Source organism: Squalius cephalus (genome assembly GCF_949319135.1).
Source record: "Squalius cephalus genome assembly, chromosome: 17".
Classification (NCBI taxonomy): Eukaryota; Metazoa; Chordata; class Actinopteri; order Cypriniformes; family Leuciscidae; genus Squalius; species Squalius cephalus.
Window position 1 is genome coordinate 12,978,674 of NC_137138.1, and position 22,459 is coordinate 13,001,132.

General features: G+C 37.7%; 1 protein-coding gene across 2 annotated transcripts in view; it reads left to right on the top strand.

Moving 5' to 3' along the window:
* The window catches only part of atp2a2b (ATPase sarcoplasmic/endoplasmic reticulum Ca2+ transporting 2b), a 35,690-nt gene that overhangs the window by 1,212 nt on the left and 12,019 nt on the right, over positions 1-22,459 (top strand). The window contains exons 2-7 of one of the 2 annotated variants that reach the window (XM_079846711.1): positions 58-75; positions 169-251; positions 3,486-3,590; positions 7,986-8,124; positions 19,738-19,818; positions 21,558-21,643. In XM_079846711.1, coding sequence (XP_079702837.1) covers positions 58-75; positions 169-251; positions 3,486-3,590; positions 7,986-8,124; positions 19,738-19,818; positions 21,558-21,643 — 512 coding nt within the window. The remainder of the gene's footprint in view (positions 1-57; positions 76-168; positions 252-3,485; positions 3,591-7,985; positions 8,125-19,737; positions 19,819-21,557; positions 21,644-22,459) is intronic. The other variant, XM_079846712.1, reaches the window with a different exon arrangement.

Sequence of the window (22,459 nt, forward strand, 5' to 3'; positions counted from 1 at the left end):
TCAGTATCTAATGTTATCTTTTTTCTCTCTTTTCTCTCACCATGCTGTGAACCACAGAATTGCCTGCGGAAGAGGGTAATCCTTTGTCATGTATTCTGTTAACGCCTCTTTGTATGCATTTCACGCCTTGGTCTTTATTATCATGTTTTCACATGCTTATTTTTTCAGGAAAATCACTGTGGGAGTTGGTGGTGGAGCAATTTGAGGATCTTTTAGTGAGGATTCTTCTACTGGCAGCTTGCATATCTTTTGTAAGTACCTCAAATCAAATAAATTGAATACAGTAACGTTACTCATTTAGCTTTCCTTATTATAATTTTTCCCAGTTTTTTTCTGGATTAGATAAAATAAGGTTAGATTAGATCAGATTCAACTTTATCATTGTGCAGAGTACAATGAAGTTAGCATCTAACTAGAAGAGCAATTAGGCAAAAATTGCAATTAATATTAAAGCGATAGTTCACCCAAAAATGAAAATGTTGTTATCAGTTAGTACTCTTCCTCATGTACTTTTGAAACACAAATTAAGATATTTTAATGAAATCTGAGAGATTTCTGTTCCTCCATTGACAGTCCACACAAGAAAATTTGGACTAAACCGCTCAGTTCAAATGGATTAGTTTTACACGATCTCTTTATGAACTTTTTAAAGCTTCAACATGGTAGTTGCGTCGCTGTCAATGTAATGGACAGAAAGCATTAAAAAGATCTTCTTTTGTGTTTGGAAGATAAACCAAAGTCTTATGGGTTTGGAACGACATGGCTTTGGCTTTCTGCCACCAAGCGACATGCAATCTAAACCGGTCTGGAATAACATACGTTAGTGGACCAGAGCAACAGAATTCCCCTCACCACTTACCCAAATATAAAAAAAATGTGTGTAGTGTGTACATGTACATTTTGTTGTTTTGTTTTAATGATGTAATTATGTTGATTTATTATGGCCTTGTAGAATAGCAATTTTGATTTAGATTTTATGATTTCTGTTTGTTTCATTAATCATTAAAAATGTTAGTGTTAAATGTTAATCTCTGCATGACATGTTAAAAACTGAGATGCAGCGTGTAATGAGTACCATGCTGAAAGTGTCAGAGTGCTTTATAAATGCTCTGCGTGATATTTTGATCATGTTACAATATGCTGTCATCAAGCTACAAGGCGATGATGTACAGTGGTTCATTTATGCTGTCTGGAGTCTTTAACACATGTCTGTTTGGATAATGTTTCACCACTGGAATGGCAGGCACGGTGCAAGTCCGAGAGGGCTTAGATAGCTCTCAACTGAGAACATGGTCCATAGGTTAGGTTACTGCGTTGAACCAACTTAGTCATCCACTTCCTCTGTTTGAATTTCTGGGTTTGCTGAGAAAGCATTGTTTATTGCATCAACATTGAGGATTATTATTATTAATACAGCATGCTTGTTTACATGACAAATATATAAAAAGAGGGGGGAAAGGACTTTTCTCAAATGCTGAGTTCACTTCTCTTATTGGCTGCTCGTTCCACATCTTCTCATCTGGCGACTAGTGTTGTGACATTGTCCTACTGGTAACGGGGAAGGTTGTTGCCCCTGTGTATTGTTTTAAGATGTGTCTTAGGCCCCATTTACACCATGCTGTATATACAGGTCTATACAAGGTCCAAAAGCTTATGCTTGAATGCCCTCCCTAACCTCCCATAGAGATGCATTAACTTGCTCTCACACTCACCTTTGTTATTCCCACAAGGCAAGAGTGTTATTCAATCAGAACAGTTTATCCCATCAGGACTAAGCACAGCAACTGGAATTTACAACCACAGCTCTTTCCACAAGAGCCTTTTATAATTGAAGTCAGAATGATTTTTAAGTGGCATCTCATTTAATGGACTGAATATCGAGCAAGTTGAAACCATTGTGCTTTGCACCCTTTCAGAAGTCGTCATTTTACCAGAAACAACATTTAATTAGTGTATTCTGTTATAATTCGAATTAAGTTTGCTATTAAAGTAGCACATTTGCAGTATAACCTACAGTTGTTCTATAAAGACAAAAATGTGTACGCCACAATTCAGTATATTAAAAAAAAACTAAAATTGGGGAATTAGATCCTGTGAAACATTACAATAAATGGATTATTCGAAATACATTTTTTTTTTTATTGTATATAAATAATGTATGCGCTGTAATTCAAAAGTTTGCGATTGGTAAGATTGTTTAAAAAAACTTTTGGAAAGAAGTCTTTTATGATCAACAGGGCTGCATTTGTTTGATCAAAACTACACTAAAAAATGTTATATTATGAAATATTATTACAATAAAAAAAGTTTTCTACCTAAATGTTTATTAAAATGCAATTTAATCCTGCAGTAGTAGTGCTGCTTAATGTTTTTGTGGTTTGTGTAAATTTCAGGATTTGTCGATGAATAGAAAGGTCAAAAGAACAGCATTTAGTTGAAATGGAAATCTTTTGTAACGTTATAAATGTTTTTGCTGTCAGTTTTTCTCAATTTAGTGCCGCCTTGCTGAACAAAAACCACATGCCGAACTTTTTAATGATGGTCTATTCTATATTTATCTGTAATACAATGTATTAATTATACAAGTTTCTGTATAATTCTTCATATAAACGTGCTGGTCGTTGTCTAAATTAGGTAAATGATGCTACCGGACGCATATCTGTGATTTAGCCTAATTGATAAGAAAACTAGCTTAGGTACGCAATGTATCACCAGAATCTGAAAAAAGCTGAAAAGGAAATCTGTCGTACAAGGTCAGGGATTTAATCGAACAAAATTCAAGCTTCTCTTAGCGTACCCTCTGGGGGAAAAAAATACAGGACGTTACAGAAACAAAATATTCAGAATCCTGCATAGGGAATAGAAAGCTTCTTGCCTCACTAGAACATGTGGGTTGGTGTTAAAATACTCACTTTGGTTTTATGCACTGACTGTACATCGCTTCTGTTGGCTTGTTCGTGATGTTTGCAAAGATGACTTTTACTATTACATTTTTGGACGGGTGTTATGATGTTCTCGAATAGGCCAGTGAGACCTCTTGTGTGGTCCAGGTCAGCTTAAGCCCATATAGTCTAGATTGATGAAAGCTGGTCTGTCTTAATTAGATCATATTACATAAAGGACTCAGTGCTTTCAGCGTTCACTGGACCTTGTCTGGACAGTGTCAGCATGCCTGAAAATTCACATGGCTGGCTCGTTAATTACTTTTTTTCTCGGCCGGTTGTGACACCTTAGAAGCGGCATGCATTAAATAGTCATTCTTGTGCAGTTGCTGATGACACTGTTTTGACACCTGGCTCACATCCACAACTTCTGCCAAGATATAGAGACATGCTCTGGTACAGTGTAAAAACATGATGCACTTAAGTGGTTATATGTTGTCTTGGAACACTCTTCTTTGTTATTCAGTCATTTGATAAAGGCTATTTGGTCAACATGAAATCCTAAATTAAGAAGTATTTGTTTTTCCTGTTTTTCTTTTATAGGTACTGGCCTGGTTTGAAGAGGGAGAGGAGACCATTACAGCGTTTGTGGAGCCTTTTGTAATATTGCTAATTCTTATAGCCAACGCCATTGTAGGTGTCTGGCAGGTAAGTTTGGACTCCTTTTGTTTTAAGCTTTGCCTTATTTTATACTGTATTTCTGAACAACATGTACACCAAGTGGAAATACAATAGATTTTTTGCATATGGGCGTGCTCTGACAGAAGTTAATGAACGCCAATCTTTGAGGCCATACTCTCACAACGTTGTATGAGAGCAAAATTGCTATTCTACTGTTCATAAGTTTGGGGTCAGTAAGATTTCTTTTTTGTTTAGAAAGAAATGAATACTTTTATTCAGTGAGGACATGTTGATCAGAGGTGACAGTTAAGACATTTATTTTGTTTAAAAAAAAAAGTTTTATTTATATTCATCAAATAATCCTGGAAAAATGTTTCACTGTTTCCACAAAAAAATTATGATAATAATAAGAAATGTTTCTTGAGAACCAAATCAGCATTTATTCAGCTTTGCCATTACATGAATTAATTAACATTTTACAGTATTACTGTTTTTACTGTAGTTTGATCAAATAAATGCAGCTTTGGTGACAGTGGTGTAATTTGTGAGGAGTGTTCATAAATCTTTACATCTACTGTCCTCCAGTACCAGCTGTTTCTGACAGCCGTTTCTCGCTGATAGAGTTTGCTTGTGCCTTGTAACGAATGTAGTCTTTCTCGTAAAGTGTAGTTAGCCTTGTTATGAAAATGAAAACATGTGGCCATTTTTTTTCCGCTGCCCTTTTCTAAAGATAGTCCTGCTGTCCCAGTGGAATCCAGAATAGAGCCAAGACCCTATTTTCTCCGGCACCTCTCAGCGGCCCTGAAACCCATGTCCCAGATTTCTCTCTATCATTTTATTTTGGTCACCATTCATTACCCAGACTGCCTGAGAATCCTCAGCCTTGTCTCCTCCTATCAGTTTTCTACTTCTTCAAATGGTCTTCTTAAAGGGCACAGCTGCAGCACAGTATTGAATGCCTTGGGCTAAAGTTTTGCAGATAATATCAGTGTATATAAATGGAAAAATGTCTTTAAAGACCCTATGAAATCACAACTGAGTCCAGGCTTTAGAGCCTTTGGTAGCTCTGAGTTATCTATACAATAATGTATTCGTATCATTTGCAGATACATTATTTAATACATGAATGCATTATTGTTCAAAAGTTTGGGGTCAGTAGGATTGTTTTTGAAATAAATTAATACTATTATTAAGCAAGGGTACATTAAATTGATCAGAAGTGACAGTAAACATTTATGTTACAAACAATTTCTAATAAAAAACTGTTCTTTTGATCTTTCTAATCATCATAGAATCCTAAAAAAAAATGTAGCACGGTTTACACAAAAATATTAATCATCACAACTGTTTTCAACACTAATAAAATAGTTTCTTGAGCAATTGTGTTGACAAAGAAATGAAAACTGCGCTCTGCGAGGTTTTCTTCATATAATTTTGGCTCACAGGTGGCCTACAAATGTTCCCATTACAATTCCTTATGGCTCATACCCACTTTTTTGGTGAATTTCATCCCTAGTGGCAGGTGTGATGTAAGAGGCGAGAGGACTAATTATCCTCTGGTTCATACAGCCACTTTTTCAATCAGAGCGGAGAGTAGCAGTTGCTAGCCCAGGGCAAACTTAATTTCAGGGAGCACCGGTCCATGCACCAGCTCTAGAAGATTTACAGGCCCATTAAACATCCACGAGAAAGAACTAAGTCAGTTTCTCAGCAACCAATGCATACTGAAGTATGGTGGTACAAAGGTAGTATTATCTGTTGAGTATACACTACCGTTTAAATGTTTGTCACGTCTTTTTTTTTTTTGTGGTGTTTCGCAAGGATGAATTCAATTGTTCAAAATTGACAGTAAAGACATTTAGAATGTTACAAAATATTTGTATTTTAAATAAATGCTGTTCTTTTCCATTTTTATTCATATTCAATTACTTTTCAATCTCAAACGAAGGCCCCTTCTGTTTTCAGGCCCGTTTCAATTAACCCTGCTGTGGGTAAAAGTTGCATCTTTATTTTCAGTGATAGCTTGGACCAAATCATATACACATGATGCCAGATAGGTCATTCCAGAATCACACACAAATCCTCTGCTGTGCTTGCCTCATGCCAGTGTAAAGTATCTCTTAACTCTTTCCCTGCCATTGACGGAAATTTCCAGCTTTCTGTGTTTTCTCTGTTATATGGTGGGGGACGCTATTAGGCATCTTCTAAAAGAGTACTGAATATCCTGATCAAAACACAGGCGAAGAAGCAGAGACAGTCAATATCATATGTAAGCAGATGCATATGTAAAATTACGTGATCAACATTAAACCGCGTTTAAATCAAAACTGCCTATTGTTACTGAATGAAATGTCGACCCGGACGAGGACGAGCTACAGGACTGTACAAGGATTAGGTGTGTTGATGAACTTGATGTACTCATTCTATGTTTTGATCATCGTTCTGAATCCGATCTGGATGTAGTCTTTGACAAAAATGCCATTTTTCTAAGCTTTGTGCTCAATGTTGCCTTTTTCATGAGACTTACCCAGATTCAAGTGTTGATAAAAAAGGAATGGATGAAACTAGAATAAAACGGTTTTTTTTTTTTTAAAGCAGAGGCTCTGTTTTTGCTTTTGATAAATTGCATGTTCAGATATTCATACAACAAAATATTCTGTAGGCCATGAAACTTTTGTGAAAATGATCAGAAATGCTGGCGGTGGCTGGCAACTTCTTCCCAAAAACACTGGCGGGGAAAGAGTTAAATGTTTAATTAAATTGCTCTGGTTTAAGTTCTTTTAGGAATTTATTTTACTCCGCAAACGCTCAACCCTGAATCCATTTGAGTTTTTATCTTAACCTTAAACGTTTTTAATTCGCTCTTTTATAATTTTTAACTTGTTACTCACAATGAAAATAGTAAAGGAGGTTAGCACTGGGTTAAAACCAACCCACAAGGAATTTGTTTTAGACGGTATTTCCCTGCCACATAGACTTGTTTGAGCACTTACTATATGAATAAAATGCAGTTCATTAATTATTGCACTGACTTTGTTTTGGCAATTGTTTTAATCTGAATCCAAGTTTTGGCAGAACACACTCTGTTGGAAAGGCTCCATGCTTGAAACAAGTGTGTTTTTGGGGCAGTATGCTCTGCTTCTTCAATGATGTCTGAATCAAAAGATAGTTAGATTGGCCTTCCTCCTTTCAGTTCTGCTCAGATTAACTGTGAAATGAATGGCAAGGCCTCAGTCTTGGGCCAAATCGTGACTCAATCTGACTTTCCACCCTCTCTGGTTTATTTCTCATCATAACCGTAATGCACAGGAGTCATTTCTGTCAACTTTTTTAGCTATCTGAAACGTTATCACTGATGTACAGCACTATGGTTGGAACAAGCATTTTGCAATGCCAAACTGATTTTAGTGAGATATACCTTGAACTCTAGCAGCAGTTAATAATGTGGCATGTGTATTTATAGCTTATTGCCTTAAATGTCTTAGCGACCATAACCCATCCCCCTTTCGTTTGTCTGGGTCCGGACATGAAACTGGTTTTTCGCCCTTAGGCACGCCAGTTTTGTTTGTTTGACATAAGACTTTTTGTTCCCATCGTGCAAGAGAAACCACAGGAAGTACGCTGCCAAATGCTCTGCCAAGCAGGCAACCACTATTAGGAAGTGTGTCCCTTGGGATTAATCATGCTGAAAGCAAAAGGTCACTTTAAACACAACATTTAACATTAGAATAAGAAGGTTAGCGTCAAAGGCAGTTTCCCTTCAGTCGTTTCTGATGGTACCTCAGCCATCCAAGACAAAAATTCTCATAGTGAGGTCAACCAATTTAGCCCTGGATTGAATTACCATCTCTAGGATGTGCCGTTGAATATTTAGTTCACATATGAAATAGTTTGGGTAATTTGAAAAAAAAAAAAAATTTGTAGCTAATAATAATAATAATAATAATAATAATAATGTAGTCTTAGTTCTCAGCTCCATTTAACACACATTCACAGTATTTAGATCCTTTCAAGATCAGCATAAACGTTTTGGATATTCTCTATAGCATAATTATGCTCTTAAATCCCTATTTTTTCAGACATTTATTGACGAGGTTTTTGTTCAAAAGTTTTAATTTGACGGACCTTTAAATACGATGGTCCAATTGCGAAAAACCCCATCAGTGTGATGATATAAACCATTTTAATTTACACACACACACACATATCTGTCTGTCTATATCTATCTATCTATCTGTCTGTCTGTCTGTCTGTCTATCTATCTATCTATCTGTCTGTCTATCTGTCTCAATTTTATATTTATTTTTTACTGAACTTTTCTGTGGACCCCTTGAAGCCCCAGTTCTTATGCCTTTAATGCCTACTAGTACGATGTCCCAGGAATATGAAAATGTCTCATTACTATTCATGTTCTGCTTGCAGGAGAGAAACGCTGAAAATGCCATTGAGGCCCTCAAGGAGTACGAGCCCGAGATGGGCAAGGTCTATCGCCAGGACAGGAAGACTGTACAGAGGATCAAAGCCAGAGACATTGTACCCGGGGACATTGTGGAAGTTGCCGGTAAGAATTTAAGTGACTATTCAAATTCAGCCAGTGTGAACTTTTGAATTCTTACCAGCAGTAGGAAACTAATCAGGAACAGGTGTAAAGTAGCCAGTGCCATTATCCAGATGGTACGGCTGCTGTGTGAACAGGTTGGTTTCCCAGTGGTTTAGGCTTACAGTGACAAACTCTCTCTGAACCTTTGTGTGTGATCACACGGTTGCCTCGGGAGAGATCATGTTTCATGCGTTTCGCAGTAAAGACTTAATAAAGAGTACAAATTAGAGCTCTGCTGGTACTTCAAGAAAACAGCAAATTAACTAATTGCTCTGTCAAGTTTGCCACAATTCTTTTTAATGTCATGTTTTTATTGCTTGAGAAATGAGAGCTAATGTTACATTTTTGTATGCGTTTCCTGTGCTTTTTGTCTTTGTGAAACTCAAATACAGCATGAGTCTCAATTGCCTGTACTATTGATGTGTTTCCTATCGAAGCAGGAAGTTGAGGTGGTACATATTAGGCTTGTCACTTTTTTTTGAAAGTCTTTAAATAATATATACACCCTACCATTTTTTTTAATAGAAGTCTCTTCTCACCAAGGCTGCATTTATTTGATCAAAAATACAGTAATAGTAATATTGTGAAATATTATAACAATTTAACACAACGGTTTTCTATTTTAATATATTTAAAAATGCAATTTATTTCTGTGATGCAGAGCTGAATTTTCAGCATCATTGCTTCAGTGCCTCATGATTCTTCAGTAAACTCAAGAAACATTTCTTATCATTATCACAATCAATGTTGAAAACCGTTGTGCGGTGTAATATTTTTTGCGTAAAATGTCATACATTTTATCTGAACATACAGGATTATTTGATGAATAGAAAGTTCAAAAAAGCATTTATTTGAAATGGATTTTTTTTGTAATATTATAAATGTCTTTACTGTCACTTTAGATCAATGTAATGCATCCTTATGGAGTCATTTCTTTAAAAAAAAAAAAAAAAAACTTACTGAAAATAAAATAAAATCTTGGCTACATATTTGAAGACACTTTCAAAATAAAATAATTTAACCATTATTTGTTTGGAAAGGAAATCTAGTATGAGATTATTTGCTGCTTATTTCTATTCAAAGGTGTTATTTAGTGGGGGGAACATTCTCATTCCAGAGGGTATTTTATCAGGCATTTTATTTGTGTAATGCAAGATGAGTCATAATTGTTTGTTTTTTTTAATCCATTTTCATTGAAGAGAATGACTGTAAAAAGCATGTACTTTGTAATTTGGTTCACTTTTAAAGTTAGAATTCCCACATGAATTCATCTGGAAAGGGATTATCATGGGTGACCCTTGCTCTATATTGCTTCACGTAACGCCACGTCTCTTTGCTCACTGGAATAGATCACTAGGTGCTTCCTTATTGCTTCAGTGTTTTAGACATTCAATGGCTGTTAATGCTGCTAGACTCTTTCAGCTAGTGTGAAAGTGGCAGTTCACTGTGACTAAACTAACCGAAACACTTTATCATAAGTGCCCTTAACATATTTAAATTTTTGACTCGGGGCCGGCACACACAATTTGGATTGTGTGCATGTGTAACCTTTTTATTACCTTGTGTGTCTGTGCTGGGCTTGAAGAGATGTGTGCTCACCAGCTTCAGGTGGAGTTAGATAGATGCTTAGTCATGATGAGATGAAACAGGCAGCGCTGAGTGGTGAGCCGCATGGTGCAGTAGAGCCTCCATCAGCAGGATGGGGATTGGAGGAGCCGGTGTTTTTGTGGCTCTGACTAATAATACCCTGTGGTAATGTGACCAGGTGAAGCGTACCTGTTACATAACCTGTGAGGGGTGCCTAAACAAATGGGTCCTGAAAAATTAAACGTTCCACTTACAATGCCACTGTGTGGGTGGTGGAGTTGCTAAGAATACATTTAAAGGGGTGGTATAGGCTAATGCCCTTTTCACAAGATGTAAAAAGTCTTTTATGTCCCCAGAGTGTGTATGTGAAGTTCTAGCTCAATACCCCACAGATATTTTTATATAGCATGTTAAAGTTGTCACTTTTTGAGGGTGAGCAAAAATGCACCGTTCTTTTGTCTGTTCCTTTAAATGCAAATGAGCTGCTGCTCCCGGCACAGAAGGCGGAGCTTCAAGAGCTTGTGTCCTTTTACCTCACACAAACATGCATTGAAAATTTCAAAAACATTTAGCCTTTTATGTTCAAACCGAAGTCAGAAAGATGGAGAGACTCAAGAAGAAGTGACATGTAGATAACATTTCTGAATGGTTAGTTGGTAAATTTATGTAGCTTATGTGTAGTTATCTTCTAGTCATTGATTAGCATATTCTGTCATGATAATCTATAAATCGCATTCCCGGGGGCGGGGTTTATGTAAATTTTAGGGTTGGTGATGTCACTAACCCGGGAGGAATGTCGTGTAGTCTCTACCAGCTGTTTGTTGAAGTCGTTAAAGCTATTTCTTTAAAAGCAAATATCTCCCTTTGCTTTGAACTTTGAGCATTGTAACTTTGCAGATGTTTATGCTCAAACAGCAACATTACACACTAACTAAAGTTAGAAAAGTGAAATCCTATTCAACCACCCCTTTAAGCGATGATATTATGGGAACAAGAATGACTAGGCTGCTAAAATGAAACCTTTAGCAGCCAAATGTATTTATTTTTTATTTATAATAACAAAACTCCAAGAATGTGTACCTTAGTTTTTACTTGAAGTTAATTATTTAATTAAAGTGTACATCACAGTAACAGTTCCTGGCTCATTTCGAATTGGACATGTGACTCAAGATTAAGTTGCTATCAGAATAAAGGCTCTGAACGGTTCACTGAGCAAGTCTGATTCAAACGGCTGAATCTAAGTGAATGCAAAGGCTATTTCGCAAATCTTTTTGACTGACTCCAAAAAATTATTTTTAAAATGCCACCAGTATTTGTTTTCTTTTTGTTTGTTTTTCCTCATATCAGACACCACGGCTCAGACTAGTTGCATGCAGAAAGCACTGTTGCGTCTCTAACAAGACGGTGTTTGACAACTTTGTGTGCTTCCATATTCAGGTTTTCCTGTGGTGGCTATATTTTAAATCATTACTTGCAACAAAAAAGCAACAATCAGTTTAGTCACAGTCTGGAGCCTCACTTGCATCCATTTTAGTTTAAACCAGGGACTTAAATCTAAAGAGGGGGGAAAAGTCCTTTCCCTTTTTTACTTAGTGAGGGGGTGAGGCGGGTGATGTTGATTGGTTTAGATAGTGGTGTAGAGTGACGCAGGACAACCGTGTTTAATTTGTTGCTGCAGTCAGAGATGCAGAAAGAAAGAACTGCATTCCTTTTTGTCTTGTGAAGGACATAGGGAGGTCATAGAGGGGTCTGGTTCTCAAACTCCTATATAGGAGGGATAAAGCTGGTTAAATGGATTTAGGTTAACCCTTCTTGCATGGTGGAAAACAGTGTCGCGGGAAGGTGGTGGTGAAGGGAGTGAAGGAAAACAAAGAGGGAGGTGACTGCAGGGGGAAAGAGAGTCTCGTGAGTGGAATGTTAAGTGTCCGTCTAGTGGCAGCAGCTGTGCAACCTCGCCGTCGACACCAGAGCTCACAGCTGATCTCGCATGAATCTTCAGCATCCACGTGCATCCTTCAGCCTCTGCTGGGAGGTCGACAAACTGCCTTCAGCAGATGGTGCAGTGATGTTTGAAAAGCAATGGTCCCCCCGCTCCCTGATGAGGTCTACATGACGTATCTTTAATCAAACCCGCAGGATTTGGAATGTGACGCAACCGCATGACGCAGGGAAATAAAAATATTTAAAAACACTTTAAAAGTTACCTTTCAATCAGACTGTGAGATAATTTGTCTTTTTAAAATGTCATTGAAATGCTTTAGTTTCCGCCTACAGATCAATTTTGAGAAGTCGAACTAACATACCTCGATAATGCAATTGTAGTTCATTCTCTACACTACTGTTCAAATGTTTGGGGTCAGTACAATTTTATTTTAATTAATACTTTTATTAAGCAAGAATGTGTTTCCACAAAAATATTGGAATGATTCTTGAAGGATCATGTGATATTGAAATTGAAGTAATGATGCTGAAAATTAAGCTTTGTCATCACTGGAATAACTTACATTTTTAAAAGTTAATGTAAAGTTATAATATTTCACAGTATGTTTACAGCATGTACGATCAAATAAATTCAGAGAGCATGAGACCTCTGTCAAAAAAATAAAAAACAGTAAAAATAAAAATACAGATTTTTGAATAGTACTGTCTGTACCTGTGCTTGTAAACATAAGTTGCTACATATTTCTCTTGTACTTAAGTTAGGGGTCTGTTAAAATTCCAAATCCTAAGTATTACATTTTAAAATGTAACTTTTCTCACATTGTTTGTGCTAAAGGCATAAATTATACCTCAAATCCTCCAGCAATCTGAGAACAGTGACAGCTGATGTAACTCCTAGCATAGCAGTGGTAAGCCCCCATCCCTTGGTCCTGTTACTTTGTCAATGGCTGCATCATCCTGCTTAATTGGTTAAAGGAGTCATAACCTAGTATTACCTTGGATACCTACTGCTGTATTATAGTCTTTCAGGCCCTTCTAAAAAAGAAAAGTGGAAGAAAAATAAACACAGAGCTCCTCAGACCCTTATTTCTGAAGGCATTATTGTCTCGCGAGATCTGATGCGATATTTTGGCTGTCGTGGACGGTCATTTTAATAATGCAAATGAGGGGCGCGTTGATTGGTGGCAGGAAGGAGGGGGGTTGACACCGCAGGTAACGCTTTAGCATATCATTCCAAAATGACATCATGGCGCAAGTTATGAATTTACCCGACCTGGCCGCGACCGGCTTCCCGGCCAGTGTATAAGTATGAGGCGCCGTTTAGGGCTTAAATCAAGCTTCATTCACGCACACATATATGAAACACGCTTGCATACATACTAAGTAGTCACACATACATGTATATGAACTCTCCACGCACATACTCATATGAGACGCGAGCACACACACACAAACTCGCGCACATACTCATATAAGACGCGAGCACACACACACACAAACTAGACGGCGCCTCATATATAAGCATTAGGCAATCAATATACAATAGCCGAATTCATGATGATCTCAGTCATTTGTTGTTTGCAAAGTAACGTTAGCAGCCATTCCCCATGTTTACCTCGAAGCTAATACTCCCGCTAGCATACAATAGCCGCATTAGCAGTTAGCTGCTGTTTGTTACACACAGTAGAGCAATAAAAACTCAGTCTTAACGTTTCAATTTCAGGCAAGTCTCTGATGGTTGGAATTGCACCTTTTTCCAAACAGAGCTTCGAGGCCAACTTCGCCTGATATTGCCCCAAATTTGTGTATGATTCCTGTGTGAACTGTTTAGCGCAGACTCCTAACGATAAGCCAGTTGAAAGGGTTGTTGGGACAGCGTCATTAAAAATGAATTTCATCCACTGGTCCCTGATAGTTTGGTCCGTTTTTGGTAGAGAAAACACATTTACATGTTGTTTGTGGCAGTCAACCACAGAGCAACTCAGGTGTGTACTCGTTTCTCCATCTTTCTCGACTGAACTGAATATGAGGGGGAGAGGGGCAGGGCTTCCCGCGGCATAGGTCTGCGGTGTCCATATATGGTATATCCTGCCCCGTCATGACGTCAAAACGGGGCTGAAATCAAAATCTCGTATTTGAGTGCGTGTGCACGCGCGCTGGTTTATTTATCCTGAGGTAAACAAACGCTTCACTTTTAAATATCGGCTTCCCGGCCACTGTATAATCGTTAGGCAATCATAACATACATTGATTCTCGTGGAAAAGTGAAAATTGCAGGTAGAAATAGCAATAGATTGCTTGCACATTTATCTTTGTATTTTTTCCGCCTACCTCATCTCTACCTCAGTGAGTCATAAACTCTAGTCTCTGTAGCTGCTTTTATTTCACTTCACTGTCATAGAAGAATGACCTTGCAGGGCTTTGCTGAAGATGACAGCCTCTCACATCTGTTATTACCTCTCGTCTTTCATACATCTGCCGTCTGATAGCATGTAAAGTGATGCCATCATGAAACATCTGATCTGTTGTGCCGTTGGTCCATCTCCTGTCATCTGCAGACCAGCGGCGGTAATTGACCGCTCAGCTGTGCGCATCTCCCCTTTCAAAATGCAGAAAAAGCTCTTTGTTTCTGAGCACTGCTGCTAATGCTGAACTGAGTGTATTTTGAGAGTCTTTGTCTTAATGACTTTTAAAATATGAAAATATATCTGAGGGTATGTTTTGGCAGCAAAAAATCTGATTTTTTTGCATATAGATTTTATCCAGATGGGTTTTTGATATTCTGGATGGTAAAAAAAAACATGCAAATGGATTTTCAAATCAGATTTTTACAGATGCGTCTCAGTCTGGACTCTCAAATTGTCTTTTTCATCACTCTTAATGCGACACAAAGTGATAACATCAAAACCAGTGACAGAAATGTGGGAAATATTTTGGCTGTGACTACAGCATTTATTTTATTTTTATGAAAATGGACTGTTTACTACAGTGATTTTCCTATTTGAAATTGTGTGTAATGCATAACAGTGACTGTAAATTATGTATTTTAGGTATGGGAGTCGGGTATTTTGCATTTTGGTATTTGGTCTATATTTTGTTGGGAATTTGGCTGTTTGTTTTTTTCACAGATCTGGCAACCCTCTCTTGAATATACATGTTTTACTGCACTGGCAGAATTTCTTGTTTTTAATGAGATGGTTCAGTTAGAGTTGAGGTGATGCCTTATCACTTTTTCTCTGTTTGAGGGTACATTTGCATGACAACGATGTGCTAAAAACGGAAAAGTTTTCCACATAAAGATTGACAATGTTGTCAAAACGATCCCTGTTCATACGGATCCTCAAACTACTGTATTATGTATTGTTATAAAAAAAAGTTGCATTATGCATGCCATGCCAGTAATTGGCAATGTCACTTTGTAAAGAAAAACTACGTGCCTATACATTAAACACATAATACGCATGCTCATAATGGTATCGTCAAAAACTTGCACTTTAAAACCTGTTTTCAAAAGTTTGTGTTTTCAGGCCCCCAAAATACTGTTGTCGTGTAAATGAACAGTCAAAACGCATAATTTTCCGTTTTTACTTGAAAGTGTTTTGTAAATGACACATCTTCTCTTCAGCGAAGACTCCCCTTAAGGGACAAATGTCAGTGTAGTGAGACATTATCAAGGACACTAGTTGCTAGGGAATGGAGACAAGTGTAGACAAGTCCCCACTGACCCAAAATGAATATGGTGAAGCACACTGCTGATGTAAGCCACCCTTAAAAAAAGGGAATAGAAAGCATTAGAAACATTAACTAACTGCCGTTGCCACATGTTAACCGCGGGAGTGTGAATGCTCATCACGTCTGGGAGAAAGTGACAAGCAGCCAGTGTAGATGCCGGGCTTTTGTGGTTTTAAATGTATTGTGTGACTTCCTGTTCACAAGTTAATGTCGTCTTCCTCCAAGTGACACTTTTTTGGATTCCTCCAGCCTCTAAATTTACTGTGCCTCTCTGCTAATGAACCAATATCGTTTCCTTTGCTATGGTAATGGCTCGGACTCATGGGATTTGTCCTCAGAAATATTAAATCGAGGCTGCTCTGCGATTGCTCAGGTGGGGTTTCATTGTACGTAAAACTCTGCAACATGACCTATCAGCAAGCCTGTAGTCTAAATGACCACCCTGTCCCAGTAGAGAGTGAGCGAGAGAGTGAAAGTAGGAACAGAGACAGGATGTGCAGTTAAGAGTTGACGAGATAAATAATCAGTGAGCCAGATGGCCGCTTTCTCTTCTCTCGTGTTTGAAGGGGAGGTGTTCTGCTCTTTGTCCTCTCTTACTGTCCTCAGCAGGCATTGGTTCAGTCCCATCAGCAGCAGTGGGAACAGGCTCTTGGAGGACAAGTTGTCTGCATGACAGAGAGCATATCCTGCCCTGTGTGTTTACGTGCTCGGGTCGTCGCTGCACTTGCGGCCTTTCGCTGTCAGTTCCCTCAGGAAGCGCTCCCCGGGGAGCCCCCAGCCAATCACTGCTTGGAAGGGAGTGTTCTTTGCACAAACCAGCCAAAGGCAATCAGGGACAACGCGAGGAACTGTTAATGCTTCTCTTTGAAAAAGGGATTAGACCTCCCTAAAGTTTGCTTACTAACATATTTGTTAGCGGTCAAGATGTCCCTTATGTTTTCCCAAGAAAATATGAGCTAATGTGAACCAGTGTGTTTTTTTTTTTGGTACATGCTATGAGCACTATTGAGGTTTTGTGTTGTTCTTTTTCATTATTATTTTATTTTGTTTATTTATATATTGTTTGCTATCACTTAATTTGATTACTTAAAGGCCCGGTTTCACAGACAGGGCTTAGATTTAGCTAGGATTAGGCCTTTGTTAGGGCATTTAAATAGCTTTTATAAGTAGGGCTGGGTATCCAGTTTCAATACTTTTTAGGCACCAACCGAATTGCCTCTACCATCGAGTATCAAAAAATGTCTTGTTGTTCGGTACCTAAGAGGTTAATCTCGTAAACATCAGTGAGCCAATAAGTATTCAGCATGATTCGGTGTGGCGAGGCATGAAGGAAAAACACTAGTTTATGCCGGTTACGCAGAGACGTGACTCACACGTGAGGCTGTAGTGCAGGGATGGGCAACTTCGGTCCTGGAGGGACACTGTCCTACAGAGTTTAGCTCCAACCCTGAAAAAATCACCTGCCTGTAATTTTCTAGTAATCCTGAGGACCTTGATTAGCTTGTTCAGGTGTGTTTGATTAGGGTTGAAGCTAAACTCTGTAGGACAGTGGGCCTCCAGGACCGAAGTTGCCCATCCCTGCTGTAGTGTGTAAGCGTCCCAACCCCCATAGATGTAAAAGATGTGATCAAACGTGTGGCTACATTTTACCAGACTTGATGCCAACAGCGCGCAGTGCGTTGTTTAAGACAAGATAATTGCTGCCAAGACCAGTAACACAACAAATCTGATGAAGCTCTTGTCTTGACGGTGCATGGAATAAACTTAAGAGCAGAAACTTGCTTCATCTTCGACTGCAAGAAGAACTGGAGCGTGTCACAAATGAAACGAAACTCGGAGTACAAGCTACTTGCCTCACAGACATGAGAAATAGGCATATAGAAAGCTTGAAATGTCTACTTTTAAACTAACCAATTTAAATAAAAAACAAAATACTCTTATGTAATCCAAATGAAAGGTGCATTTCTCTTTAGGCGCGCACGCGTTCACTATACTGCGGAGATGACGAGTCTGCAATGTCAACTTCATCTTTGCTGCCAACACTGACTCAGAAAACACTAGTTTATTAATAAACAATTAAAATGTCTCCCTGCTTTTTTCCCCGACACATTCAAAATCATTAGGCTACTTTTGGGGGGAAAGTGACTGGACTTCTCTATCTAGACTTGTATCTAATGACCAGAATATCATAGAGACTTGGGGGTGGGCTCCGTTAACTCAACTATATCTTAAGCAACTGCATAGCAATGTGCTAAAAACATAGCTAGCTACCATCTTGGCTGCTTTTAATTAGGGATGTTTTGTCTCAGGGAGATGAAACAGCTGAAGCCTTTTTTAAGTCAATGAGGAGTGTTTGACAGTTTGTTTCCAACCACCCATTAGCAGCCAATATGATACAACCACTTGCTATGTTAGCTTTTTAACTTCCCTGTTTTGATCTGGTGAAAGTGACCTTGATTTTTGTGTTTTGGATGAAATCATCAGGGGATCGATAATAAAACTCAAGCTTTATAGCATAGCGGGCCTTTGAAGGTGTTTTTTGAGCATTCTTTTAATTAAAATGCCTGCGGCTTGTGCAATTTTTAACTTTTTAACTCTGTCATTAACAAGTGTTATTAGAATAATATTAGGTGGTCCAAAAATGATTTTTCTATGATCTATTCTTATAAGACTTTCTCTCCTTGTCTACTTAAAGTAGGTTACCCTGTTATATGACCTTTTTCTAACTTGAGCTATATATCGGGATTATGTACCACATTCCTCAGTTTAGTTTAGGGTTATTTCAAAGGTGTATTATTGTACATTGGATCATAACATTTTTTTTTTTTTTATATATCGTGAGAACCCCTAGAGCTTCCTTAAAGGAATAGTTCACTTTAAAATGAAAATTCTGTCGTCATATACTCACCCTCATGTTGTTTCAAACCTGTATGAATTTCTTTCTTCTGCTGAACACAAAGGAAGATATTTAGAAGAATGTCGGTAATCAGACAGATTCTGGGTCCCATTGGCTCCCATAGTATATTTTTTTCCTACTATGGAAGTCAATGGGACAAATATATGTGTATATGTATATGTGTATGTGTGTCTCTGTGTGTATATATGTAGGGATGGGAACCTCTCCATAGGAATGAAGGAACCTCTCTATATACATTCTATGGACTAACAATCTCATCTCAAACAAAATCTGTTTACGTTGGGTGTTAGCTTGACCGTGCACCATAGTTCATATCAAAATAACTTTTCCATTTTAGGAGATGTGTTGGTTGTTGGTCTGATACCACCCGTCATGTCCCTAGAGGCCTATCGGTGCTGTTGCATGTTGGTAAAAACTTAGTCCAGAAAAGGCAAAGCATCTAAGACAGTATCCTCAGGTTATTTGAAGTTCTTTCCACCCAGAACATCCTGTGAAAAGATTCTTCGTCATGCCCGCTCTTTCATAAAATTGATTTACACATCAGGCAGATTTAAACAGACGCCATCTCAAATGACTAATAAATGTCAAGTGTTTTAGCATGCTCAAGTATCCAACGCCTTATTCATTAAGAGATTTGTTTAGAAAAGATTACGGTATTTACATTTGCTCTTTTCCTAGTAGCAATTACTAAACCCCCCTCTGTTTGTGGAAAGAATGAAGCTGAGTCTATTTTTGTCTACGTCAAAGTCGAACCAAAATGTTTCAAAGCTGCTGATGCTGTTCATTAACCACTTCAGTGCAGGATTTATCTGACGATGTTGAGGTGGTCCTACTACGTGTCTTAAAAAGGACTGGATGAGATGAAGCATTGCCATAATTCTTGTGATATTTGGTTTTGTAAAGCTTAAGGACTTAGCAAGTGCACCTTAAAAGGTTTCTGAGAAAACTGTTGAAATTTAAACCCAACCAACCCATGATAACATGGTTTGTACTGTTTTCTTTTTAGATGAGTGATGTATTTTTGGCCTTCATTTCATCCCTTGAAAGCACAATCCGTTATCGTCAATTGCCAAGCCATTAACTGTTGAGATGATACTTGAGATTCAAAAGGTGCTTGCTTGGGGCTTCATGGTTTTAAATTGGCACTTTGCCTTACAAACATCATTTGAAAGTGTAATGGCACCTTTGTTGTAATCAGTGTTACAGCTTTTTTTGGATCCATAGAGCCTGACTTGCTTTGCTTATAGGGATCCAAGTCCTTTCTCCTGAATTGTTCTTGCTCTTTTATTGCTGCTTGATTATGTTCTTATAAATTTGTAATGGCTTGACATGTTGGTTTGGTTTGCTTCGAGCACTGGATTATCTCTATCTAACAGCATGTTTTTGTTTCCTTTCAGTGGGTGATAAAGTTCCTGCTGACATTCGCTTGACTTCAATCAAGTCAACGACCCTGAGGGTGGACCAGTCCATTCTAACAGGTGAGAACAATGGCATTGCCTCAAGTTGTCTTTTTAAATGTAGTCATACTAGGCTTTGAGTAGGTAGAATTACTATGGACATTGCAGTGTTTGATCAGAAACAGGATATAATGTCTCATTCTGGAGATTCTGTTTTTAATAAATAATGAATCCCATATAACAAAATAAATTCAGAATCTTCTACTTCGAAATTTTTATTCTTAGTTTGTATTGAGCCAGGAGGTTAATCTATGATGTTGTGGTCAAACATCTTTATGCTATTTTGCTGGCTACAGTTCATCGAACTTTGTTACACAAAATTTGACCTTGGCTTTCGCACCGGGTAGTTCTAGGAACTAGCCACCAGGGTGGTTCCCCAAGATCTAATAGTTCCCTAAGGGCCCTTTTCCTGGTTGCATACGCACCGCCAGTAGGAACTCTGAAGTGACGAAAGCCGTGCTTGTTGTTGCGACTTATTTTGACGGAGTGGCTGACTTTTATTTAGATGGTGCTGAGAACGCCAGAGCCTGAGCACACAGCGCTCCTATTTTCCATTAGTTTATGATCTGTTTAACAGCCCTGTCTTACGTTATTAGATATAATGTTGTACAAAAATAGATGTTATACAAAAAGTAGACTGTATATGAAAAAGTATTAGCATTTGACGTGTGGTTGATGCCCAATGTCTCTAGCTGAGCCGAAGTACATAATCATGTTTTGCTTGGTCCAAAGCTGTGTTGGATTTTCTCCTTAGCGTAAAGGTTAAGAGTTCCATCTTTCACCATTTTCCATGTTCGTAGAGTTAATTTGTGGAGTAAATATATAGGCTATAATCTGTGTGTACATGGCTTTTTTAAAAATGGTGGGCGTGTGCGTTCGGCCATTCAGCGAACAATTACATCTCTGGTAGTTCCTATTCCGCTGGCTTAGACCCTACTCTGAAGTAGGAGCTAATTGAGTTCCTAGAACTAAAATCATTCCTAGTTCCTGTCGTGTGAACACAACAAAAAGCGAGTAATTCCGCCAATAGTTCTAGAAACTATGAAAAGGTTCCTACTGTACAAAGCCCCTATACATTGAATATCTACAATTTTTTATTCCAAAAAAAAAAAAAAATTTGCAGCCTTCCTAATGCTGTATGTTCTTAGCAAAGACATCACAATCTTAGATGTTTTGTCTATTTTATTTTTGTATTTGTAAAATGTCACCGTACCCTTTTATCTCATCACAAAACCACGGTTAAATATAGTTTCTATCGCAGATGCGATTAAGATTTAGCAGAGCAGGGTGAACAGCAGTGCAGGAAACACTGCTGCAGTAAGCCACCTTATAAAGTCACTTCAGTAGTTGATGTGAGGTGAAAAAATAAGGCTTTTTTTCCTGAGAAGGTTCAGTGCTACTTATTTTAAAGGTAGGTCAGCTGTGCCCAGTCTCTGCAGTACAGTTAGGGGGAAAGACAGAAAGGAAGTGCTCTTGTATGACTTGTGGGTCTTGCTTCACTGCCTTAATTGGTAACGGCCTGTTTGACTTTTCCACATCTTTTAGCTGCTCCATCCATGGCTATTTTTTGTTGGGATTCTTTGCCATCCTGACCAGAAATGAACCGTTAAAGCAATTGCGCAAATGCACATGAAGGACTTGAATTGGGACACCTGCGTGATGAACTGGAAACCTAATCCTCATTGTGTGGATTCGAGGGCAGTCAAGTAGTACTAGAACTTTGATTTCACCAACCTGTCACGTGTATCTTCTCTTCGCAGGAGAATCTGTGTCAGTAATTAAGCATACAGACCCTGTCCCTGACCCTCGTGCTGTGAACCAGGACAAGAAGAACATGCTCTTCTCTGTAAGTCAGACCTCTAATGACTGCTGTCAGCATATTATTTGTGGTGCCTGATAATGCAAGCCTTATTACTCTTGCTCATATTTAGGGTTAGACAAAAATACAATAAAAACAGTAATATTTTATTACAAATCAAAATAACGGATTTGTATTTTAGTCTCCTTTCATGTAATTTCTATTATGCTGATTTGGTGCTCAAGATACTTATTTCTTGGCTTAAGGTGTATTAATGTTGAAAACTACTTAATTTGTGGAAAACATGATTTTTTTTTCCTTCAGGATTCTTTAATGAATAGAAAGTTCAAAAGAACAACATGCATCCTTGTTGAATATTATTGTTAATTGAGTGTTAATTTATTTAAAAAAATCTTGCCGACCCACTAACATTTGGATGGTAGTATAAGTCGTAATATATATTTGAGTATTAGCATCATATCTGTAAAAGTATTTTAACAGATATATTTAAGCAAACAACCACTAAAATGTTTTTGAAGGAATTTTATTATTATCAGTTTTGCACAGATGTGAGGGATTTGTATTAGGGATTTTAAATTATGATTAAGACCAATAAGTTATGTTATGGCTGATAACAGCCAATATTAAAATGTATTGTTTTTTTCTAAATAAAAAAAATAAATTTAATTTAGGCAATACAACATTATAATACAGTAAAAAAATATATATTTTTGGATGTTAAATTTATTTTAAGATGTTAAATTACATTTAACAATGTTATTAAATTAGTATTTTTAAGATTAACTTTAAGTGAGTATTAGATGATGGCAAAGGTAATCTAAAAGTAAAAATAGAGGAAATGAG